Here is a 10,484-nt window from a genome sequence, read left to right as displayed (position 1 = left end):
TATAATTAATTCAATAATAGGATGAATTCTTTTATAAGAATTTATCAAGTAGCTAGCGTGAAAAAAACCTCATAAGGGAAAAATCCATCATTTATTCCCCAAAATATATTTATTTATATAAGGGCATTACTATACATGAATGCGTCACGCTAAAAGGGACTCCAAAGTCAAACTACCATAATAAACACATTTTTACCGAACGCGAGGAAATGCAACTCTCAAAGCTAACCCCTCAAGACACATGTGTCTTGACCATATTATACTGACGAGTAGAAGCTGCATAATACTGCAATAACTACGAAATCATGATCTATAATTTAGTCTGTTATATATATATATTCCAGGCGTTGAAAGCAAATCCCTTTTCTTTTTCTTTTGTATTAAATTAAATCAATTAATATTATTCTAAACCATTTAATATTATTCAGTAGAGGTTCAGAACTCGTGTATAAAATTTAAGATAGCTAAAGCCATTAAGCTGCATCGTCAGTAATGAAAGTTACTTCCCTTGCATTATACAGTTAAACTGTAATTATCAACTCCAATTTTTCAATTACATAAAAACAAACTCCAGCCAATAAGTAATGAGCCTAACCTCTTTAATCGATACATCGCACTAGATGTTCTCCTCATACTTGCAATCTCCGTAGCTTTGATATTGTTAATGGTGGCTTAATGATCTACGCATTAATGGTTATATATTTTCAGAATAATTAAAATGTCTAGATACTAAAGCTAAAATATCTTACTTTGAAAATGAATTTAAATGAAACTAAAGTTCCCTTGAAGATTTTCAAAATAGTAATCGAAAGGCACTGAAAATACTGCGAAAACATATAAAAGAATCATATATTTTCCTCGTATTTCTTTTCTCCCTGGATTTATGCATTCAAAGTTGATTTAAAAGCAACAAGAAAGCCTTTACGCCTGTGATTCTCAAACAATTTTTTACCTATGGCTCCTTTTGGTCCTTATTCTACTTGGATGAACCTCCATAGCCATTCGATGTTTAAAAAGTTCTTTTCATATTTTTGTAAATAAATATTATCAGGAATTATTTATTAAAAAATTGTTAAAATGTTTTGTGTTATTGTAAGAGTATACCCAATTTATTACATATAAATTTTAGCAACGAAATCTTATATGGACCCCACCCACCAAGGATCATATGGCTCCTGGTTGAGAATCACTGTTTTACACGGTCACTTGAATTGGTAGAAATGGCAACGAAATCTCCTTCAAATCACACCCTTGATTTTACGTCTGCTGATCCATATTGTGTGGATACCTGAAAGAGAAGGTTTGTGTCAACAAACCGGAGACCCTGGTGCAACGGAAGGAGAACATCAATAGAGAAATCAGAGAAGTGGGGCCTGAAACTCAAGGATGTTATGGTGCAAGTTTTGGGAAGAACATAGGCGTGCGAAGCCGAAAATGGCTGCTATTTAAGCGATGTCATTTTTCATATGTGATGTAGTGGTGTTGCAAAATTTGACTTGTGAATATTAATGTCCATTATGTCCTTTATATTGTATCAAAATTTCATGCATTTATTTGTAAAGTTAAGGAAGTTATTGAAAATTGAAACCCATCAGTGACTTTTGGGACACTCTGTACTCGTTGGATTGCAGCCAACTTGTGGCACCGCCTCGAAGAGTTAAGCCGATCAAATCGACACTAGTACTTTGATTATTTATTTAAAGTTAGATACTTATTCCACAGGTTTCTTTTGCCGACAATTTACAGGGACGTAAACAAACCAATACCGGTTGTCAAGCGATGTGGGAACAAGTATAAACGCACACATGCAATATGCACCCATAAATATATAAAACAGGATTTAGAAACTTTGGTAATGTTGGATAATTCCTCTTAGGAACGATGAATCTCGAAGAAAATAAGGCTATAAATAATAGCGTGTAAATATTGGTTTGAAAGAAGTTGAGATAAGGGGCTTGGGCTTCCATACATTTTCTATCTACCAAATTCACTTACAAGAGATTGATCAGCAAAGTTATTATAGAAAACACTCGTTTAAACGGGCTGCACGAAGGGACTAACCCTGAACTCACGTGGTTGCAAAAAGAACTTCTTAGCAACACAACCATGCCTGTGTTTAAATATTGTATTAGCTTTACTAATATTTTCTTTTTTCGCCATGATATTGAACTTTTCAAATATACCTCTTCGTAGGAAAGGCTGCGCTGATTTGTAGAGGGAGAGAAATGATGTCGAATGGCGAAATATGCATTTTATAATGTGAATTTATAAAGGGAGTTAAAGTTTAGACAGTGTCACGTGACAACTTGCTGGGGATGCCTGTGCTGGAGCCTAGCAGCAGGTATTTAAAGGGAAATTTGACAAGACAGTCAGTCGGCCGCTGACACTCGTTAACGCTGCATCGAAGAGGCCAGGGAACAGAAGAAAGAAGACGTGCACTCAACACCAGAGCTGAAGACACCTCCGAAAGGTACGGGGGCCCCGCCACGTCAAAAAGGTAGAGGAGTAGGGGCCGAAACCGGACGTGGTTCCTCCTGATGATGTCTTGAGCTAACTGGATCCTATATAGGAGCTGTTGTGGTAGCAGACCATGAAACATGGTTGAAATTTCTCCATATAATGTGAATTTATAAAGGGAGATAACTCTTCATTCACTTTTCTAACATTTCATTAAATAAAATACGTGTTGATATGTGACGAATTTCATCATCGTTTAACGTCCGCCTTCCATGCTGACATGGGTGGGAATCCTTTACCGAAACATTACATTGTGCTTTTGATAAACATATAATGCATTGTTTGCTAGAGAGATGTCCTACAGAAATTTGCGCAAGCATATAATTTATAGAAAAATCGACATCCCAAAACAGACATACTTCTCTAATATATATTTAACCTATGCCAGCATAGAAAACGAATGTTAAAATTATTATATACATACATACATATATATATATATATATGATTCTACTGCTTCAGATCTTAAGTGATTTGAGGGTAAGAATTAAAAGCAATATCAATATATTAGAATCTGTCATCCAAATATCAATTCAAAATGTTTTAGAATTTTTTCCATCTTACCAGCCGGTTTCATTCCCACTGCATGGCACCTTGAGCAAGTGTCTTCTACTGTAGCCTCGGGCCGACCAAAGCCTTGTGAGTGGATTTGGTAGATGGAAACTGAAAGAAGCCCGTCGTATATATGTATGTTTGTGTGTCTGTGTTTGTCCCCCCCACCATCGCTTGACAACCGATGCTGGTGTGTTTACGTGCCCGTAACTTAGCGGTTCAGCAAAAGCGACTGATAGAATAAGTACTAGGCTTACAAAGAATAAACTATGGGGTCAATTTGCTCGACTTAAGGCGGTGCTCCAGCATGGCCACAGTCAAATGACTGAAACAAGTAAAAAAAAGAGTAAAGAGTATGTCAAGAAGTCAAACAAGTTATTAAATATTTGAATATTTGAAAAAGAGATAACATGACGAAATACAATATACCCAGTATATTCTGTAAAATGGTTGGTGTCAGGAAGGGCATCCAATGGTAGAAACCGTGCCAAAATTGGAGCATCCACTCAACACCTAGACTTACAGGCTAGTAATTCCAAATAAGGGATCAGCCCATGACAACCCATGCCAGTATAGAAAGCAAACAAAATGTTGTTGATATATCTAACCTATGTTGAGTTCAATTACCCAATATTTTTCAAGAGAAACATTAAGAGTTTTTTCATATATCTTATGGACCAGGACACAGCATCAGTGATGCTACCTGAGGTCATTGGATATTTGGGGTCATTCAGCAATTATACACCTAACCAGTATTGATCAAGTCCCAGTTTGTGTCCAATAGGCACTACTCCATCCAGGGTTCGCATTTAATTCAGTCACCTGTCACCTTCTGTCAACACATTTAACTTGACTCCCTTTCACTTATTGGCCCCTATGATGCTCAGCATGCTGCAAGTTCTGCTGAAAGGGATCATCTGTGAAACCCTCACATCCCACCTCAATGGATCCACATCTTGCTTGCTATCTTTTACTTCAACATAACTCCACCGGATCAGCATACACTGATCTCTTCCCCTCACCTCTTCAATAAAGTTCTTTCATGAAATGGAGACTTCTAACAGAACCACCAGCTTGAATGCTTCAGAGATCAGCACCACATTTGGCCTAAACGATGTTGAAGCAGACAGACACAAAACAAATGTAGTATTAAAGAACAATTGCTTTTGGATTTCAGTGTTCAAGATGTAACCAGTTTTTGCTTAAATTTCAACATGCTAACAGACTAGATTCAAATCAGACATAATTAGCTAGATCTAAAAACATACTGAAATGTGCTTATAAGAAAAAAGAAAGAAAATGAAAATAAAAGACCATTAAGAAAAAAATTGTTTAATAAGATTTTCACAAAAAAATGTTAGTTTTTAAATACAATATATATGAACATTTTTCATTATGTACATATGGCCGAGAGAGAGAAAAAAACAATTAAAAACATGAAATTATAACTTGCATTGAATTTTTTAAATTGTTTAAATAGTTCTTGAGCTGATCAATCTTGAAACACCAACACACACACACACAAACATTCATGACTTATTTTTTTTTTAGTTTCTTTTTTTGTTCTTTCTCAATGATGTGTAATGAAATTTTCATCCAACATTAGACTTTGTGTAGTAAAGAGTACCAAACACTGATGTGGTAAACCAAGCAGCTATAATCCACCAATTCAAAAACGACAGTAATCCACGATACCAAATGGAAGTGAAGATACCACGAATGTTTGCTATAGCTGTTGTCACCTGGGCGACAGGATCTGCATGAGTGTTATTCAACTGCGAAAGTATCGTCGTTGGTTTCATGATATGTTCTACACCTAAGATGCTCTCCCAAGAGTAATCACCCAAAGTCTTCAACAGAAACGTTAAGAACAATACAAGTAGAATTGGTGTGAAGTACTGAAGAGCCACAAAACACAGGTAATAGTAAACCCGAGCAATCATCTTCTGGATTTCAACGTTTGAGATACGGCCACTCTCCTTGTGCATAATTTCAACACGTTCATACGCTAGATTCAAATGGGACTGTAGATATGTACTCATAAGGCCAAAGCGCAACAGAAAAAAGACAGCTATAGCTATTAAGCGAGCTGTTTCAAATGCTGATTCACTCATAACTTTTACAGGAGTTCGCCAATGAAGTCCACATAAAAGATCTCGAGCCACTGGCTTCACCCACATTAATAAAATAAACATCGGAAAAACAAAACTAATGTAGAGCAATGACTGTAAAATAGGCTGACCTTGACTATAGTTTAGGGCATCAACATGCATCTTACCTAAACGAAGTCCAGGAAAAGTGACAAATGCTCCTATAAAGGCGCATAAAATAGCAAGTACTATTTTGAAAGTTAAAAGGCTTATTGGCCCCTCAGATCCTACCCCTTGTTCTTTCATGAAGACCATAGCGTTTTCTGAGAAATTTTTATAACCTTTTTCCAAGCCAAATTCCAAGTTATCTTCACTGACAATTAATACTCCCATTGCTGCCACCAAAAAGAAAAACGAGAAAGTGATGCAGAGAATTCTTTCACCCCCATCTTCGGTTTGAAAATAAACAGAAGTCTGCATGAGGAGGATTCTAAAACAGAACCCAAGAACCAACAAACACCAGAGGATGCTGACATTTAGCTCTGATCGAGATAATACAGAATAATAAATCTCTGTTATAATGTAGACAATCAAAGCACATAACGAAAAATCCATGAGCCACTGGAATTCACCAAAATAGTGCAGTGGTAAAAGATCTTTGGCTTCAACCTTGGCAGTCTCTAAGGTAAAAGAAACACTCCGAGGTACAGTAAAAGACTCTGTTTTTACTGATTCTTGGTTGTTATTCCGTCGATAATCCCTTCGATGCCTTGCTTTCGTTCCTCCTCCTCCACTCATGGGTATTCCAGCAGCAACCTTTAGTTCTTCATTTGTAGGATGGAGGTAACGTACCAGGCGATTTGACAGAATCCACCTCCCAAAAGAGTAATAGCGAGACAGTTTGTACAGAAATGTAAAAGCTATTAAGCTAAAAATCATCTGCAAACCAAGAACAGCCATGTTTCTAAACTTCCAAAACTTAACCAGCCAATGACATCATGGGAAATCTACAAAATAAAAAACAGGAAGAGAAGATACTTTAATTAACAAAATATACAATAATTGTATTTGGAAAATTCTTAACAGTTGAATAATCATAATATTGCATTGAGAAATTAAACATTAAATATACATGTCATTGGTAAGCCAACTTCTTGCCTTCCCAACATGGTTTTAGGTTCAATCCCATTACATGGTACCTAGAGCAAGTAGTCTTCTACAATAGCCCAGGGTGGACCAAAACTTTGTGAGTGGATTTTGAAGATGGAAACTGAAAGAAAACCGTTGTGTGTGTGTGTGTGTGTGTGTGTGTGTTACTGTCGCCTTGCCTTGACATGATGTGATAGTTGTAAGCAAGTGTCACCTTCATATAAGTGGTGTCCTTCATTTCCTAGAGAAATATTACCTTACTTGGAAACAGGTGAGAGACGGTGACAGGAAGGACATCTAGCCGTACAAAATTTGCTTCAACAAATTCCATCCAACCCATGCAAGCATTGAAATATGGACGTTAATATGATGATGATGGTGATACTCAATAAACGATTTTCAAAGTTTTTATATATACAACATACTGGTGTTCAAAACAGTTACATTAATTCTAAAGCAATGTTGTGAAATGGTGTAGAGAAGAATAGTCTTTTGGGGACATAAGCCTTTAGCATTCAGATTACTCAAATGTCAAATATAAAGCTTATTTATTCACATTGTTTTGAATTGATCACACATTATTTTGTAGCTTAGAGATTTTGATGATCTGAATGTTTATTTTTTAGACCGACATTGTAGCATAGGTATGAGAAGTTGAATCTGGCCAGTTTGAACATAAAACAAGATTTTTGGCCAGGCATGAGTTAAGACACATTAAAACATCATCATCATCAATTAGTGTCCGTTTTTTATTCTGGTATGGATTAGACAGTTTGAGTGAAACTGATAGGCCAGAGAGCTGTACCAGACTCCAGTCTGATTTTGGCTTGGTTTCTATGGTAGGATGCTCTTCCTAATACCAACAACTCCAGGGGTGGTGTGGGTGCCTTTTACACGTCACCTTCACAGGTGCCTTTTTATGGGTCACTGGTACTATCCATGACCCCGATGTCACTTGGTCTGACGAGTCTTCTCAGGCACAGTAAACTACAAAAGGTCTCAATCATTTGTCATCGCTTCTGTGAGACTCAACATACAAAGATCATGCTTCACCACTTCGTCCCATGTCTTCTTGGATCAGCACTGTTATACAGCTGTCCTCGTACATATGCATCACATAACCATACCAGCTCGGTCGTCTCTCTTGCACAGCTCATCTGATGCCCAATTTTTCTCAAGATGCTTACACTCTAAGAGTTGCTGAAGTATGGAACAAACTGCCGGCATCAGTTGTAAGTTGTCGGAGCACTGCATCTTTCAAAACTTCCATGCTTCCTGAGATTCACCAACACTACACATGATTTTCTCCCCTCCATACACACGTAAGCATGTATCTGACTCATACACTGTTCACTTACCAGACATTTGTACAATAGTTCATATGCTTTATACACTTCTGACAAGTTGTAGTGCACTTGAGCACTGTATACAATGATTTCCTTATTATTTTAATCAAATAACATCTATAATAATGTGATATATTTTATTAATGTATTCATTAACTAACTACCCAATTAATAATAAAACTGAAATTTAATACAACCAGTACACGTTGTTTAATTGGTAACGTGACCTAACTGACGATAGCAATCTCTCCTTAAAATACTAAATTGAAAGAATTATCTCCCTTAGACTGCTTTACATTTAAGACGGGAAGCAACACAAACCGATGTTTTTTTAACACATACAAAATTATATTTATCAAATATGTATAATTAAATACATATCAATAGGTGTGTATTACACACAAAGATTCATATACATTTGCATATATATTTTCAAGGAAACACACGGAAGAGAATTTTGTAGAAAATATAGAAGTTTACAAATCTGTTGAAAAAAATATTCCTTCACTAGAATCAATATAATCGAAAATGCTCGAAAAATAGCTCCCCGACATGAAAGCTGTCCAATGACAGAATATTACTTGTGCATAATCTTACAAGCTTGCAAACCACCCCCAGCCAACCGCTTCTGCTCACCTTGAATCTTGAGGGGCCACGTGGGCGACTGATTGCTACTATTTATCTTCTTGCAGTTCCTGTTGACCATTTTCTCTCTCTCCTAAATGCGTAGTTCCGCTACAAGAGCATTCTCTGCGCCACCCAACCCCTCTTTTCTCATACTTTAACCCCTCATTACCAAGCATAAAGCCCCTTTTCCACTTCCTCGGTGTTCGTAGTCTTCATAACTGCATGGTAACCTCAAAAGTGCTAGTAGCATGTAAAAAGCACTCAGTACTAACGCTGTCAAGTGGTTACCGTTAGGAAGAACATCCAGCCTAGAAACCATGCCAAAGCAGACACTGGAACACTGCTTGTAGTCCCATCGGATTCTTGTCAAACTATCTGGCTTACGCCAGCATGGAACAGGGATGTTAAAAGATGATGATGATGATAATGGTATCTTCTTTGACCTGTAAGTTTTATCATACCATGTATATACACTTCTTACTTCAAGTAACAAGTAATTGTATTCTATTATTACTGAATAAACATCTATTTTAGCTACTCAATTTGAGCAATAATTTGGTAGAATCATTAGAGCATTGGATAAAATGCTTTGGAATATTTCTTCCAGCATCTTATGTTCCAAATTCAAATCCTACTTATATCAATTATGTTTTTACTATTAAACTGACCCCAATCAAGTACTAGGGTCAAAATTTCATCAACTAACTTCTCTCCCCAAATTTTTGGCCATGTTGTATTTTGAGTTAATATCATGTTGAGGTCAATTTTGCCTTTCAACAAAATACAAAAACCAATCAAGTACTGGGGTCAATTTAATCAACTAAATTCTTTATTGATATTTCTGGGCTTGCACCTATATCAAATTCTGAGTTCAAATCCCACAAAATCAACTCTGCCTTTCATCTCCTGGGTTGAGTTGATAGAATAAAGTACAGTCAAGTAATGAGGTCATTACTCAATTAACCTCTCTCACCCAAATTTCAAGCTTTGTACCAAGGATCAATAGCAAAAAGAACCAATCAAATACTGGGATCACATTAATCTACAAACCTCTAACTCTCAAGATTTCTAGAGTTAAACCTATGTTAGAAACAATATCACTTACTCGACTTCATCAAATTTTGCAGTTGCAAAACAAATTCTGACAGGAGTGGCTGTGTGATAAGTAGCTTGCTTATTGGATTTGTATTGAACAATATTTTCAAGGGGTTATCGGTCGACGGGCGCCGGTGCCTCTCCCATTTCTATTCGCTTTTCGTTATCATCCTCATCACATTAATGTCTTTGTCCAGCCCGCAGCTACTACTCTGTGTACAGCCCTTGTGGCTAATTTCAATGAAATAAAGTAGCTTGCTTACCAACCACATGGTTCTGGGTTCAGTCCCACTGTGTGGCACCTTGGGTAAGTGTCTTCTGCTATAGCCTCGGGTCGACCAAAGCCTTGTGAGTGGATTTGGTAGACAGAAACTGAAAGAAGTTTGTCGTATATGTGTGTGCGTGTGTGTGTGTGTGTGCGTTTGTGCATCTGTGTTTGCATTTCTTTATTGCCCACAAGGGGCTAAACATAAAGGGGACAAACAAGGACAGACAAAGGGATTAAGTCGATTACATCGACCCCAATGCGTAACTGGTACTTATTTAATCGACCCCGAAAGGATGAAAGGCAAAGTCAACCTCGGCAGAATTTGAACTCAGAACGTAGCGGCAGATGAAATACTGCTAAGCATTTCACCCGACATGTTAACGTTTCTGCTAGCGCGCCGCCTTCATGTTTGTGCATCTGTGTTTGTCCCCCAACATCGCTTGACAACCGATACTGGTGTGTTTACGTCTCCATAACTTAACAGCTCAGCAAAAGAGACCGATAGAAGAAGTATTAGGGGTCGATTTCTTCGACTAAAGGCAGTGCTCCAGCATGGCCACAGTCAAATGATTGAAACAAGTAAAAGAGTAAAGAGAGTAAAGGCTGGATATAATTGTATTCACTTCACTGCATTCCTGTCTGTTATCAAGCTATTCTTTTCTTACAACGGCTCACTCTATTCTACATATTATTTCAACACATCAAGTAGATCAGTGTCCAAGAGAATCTGGTAGCCAGAAATTGTGTAGAAGGTGACGAGCTGAGGCAAAATGCTTAGCGGTATTCTGTCTGCCGCTACGTTCTGAGTTCAAATTTCGCCAAGGTCGACTTTGCCTTTCA

The 10,484-nt window shown here is 37.2% G+C and overlaps 1 protein-coding gene across 1 annotated transcript in view; it reads right to left on the bottom strand.

The window, feature by feature from the left end:
* Positions 1-4,385: 4,385 nt before the first annotated feature.
* The window catches only part of LOC106873477 (transmembrane protein 161B), a 13,368-nt gene continuing 7,269 nt past the window's right edge, over positions 4,386-10,484 (bottom strand). The window contains exon 2 of the mRNA XM_014920863.2: positions 4,386-6,166. Within this exon, the coding sequence (XP_014776349.1) occupies positions 4,662-6,119 (1,458 nt within the window). The 5' untranslated portion in view covers positions 6,120-6,166 and the 3' untranslated portion in view covers positions 4,386-4,661. The remainder of the gene's footprint in view (positions 6,167-10,484) is intronic.

Source organism: Octopus bimaculoides, chromosome 2 (assembly GCF_001194135.2).
Source record: "Octopus bimaculoides isolate UCB-OBI-ISO-001 chromosome 2, ASM119413v2, whole genome shotgun sequence".
NCBI classification, from domain to species: domain Eukaryota; kingdom Metazoa; phylum Mollusca; class Cephalopoda; order Octopoda; family Octopodidae; genus Octopus; species Octopus bimaculoides.
Note: the sequence above shows the minus strand (reverse complement) of the source record. Positions and strands in the feature narration are given on the sequence as shown.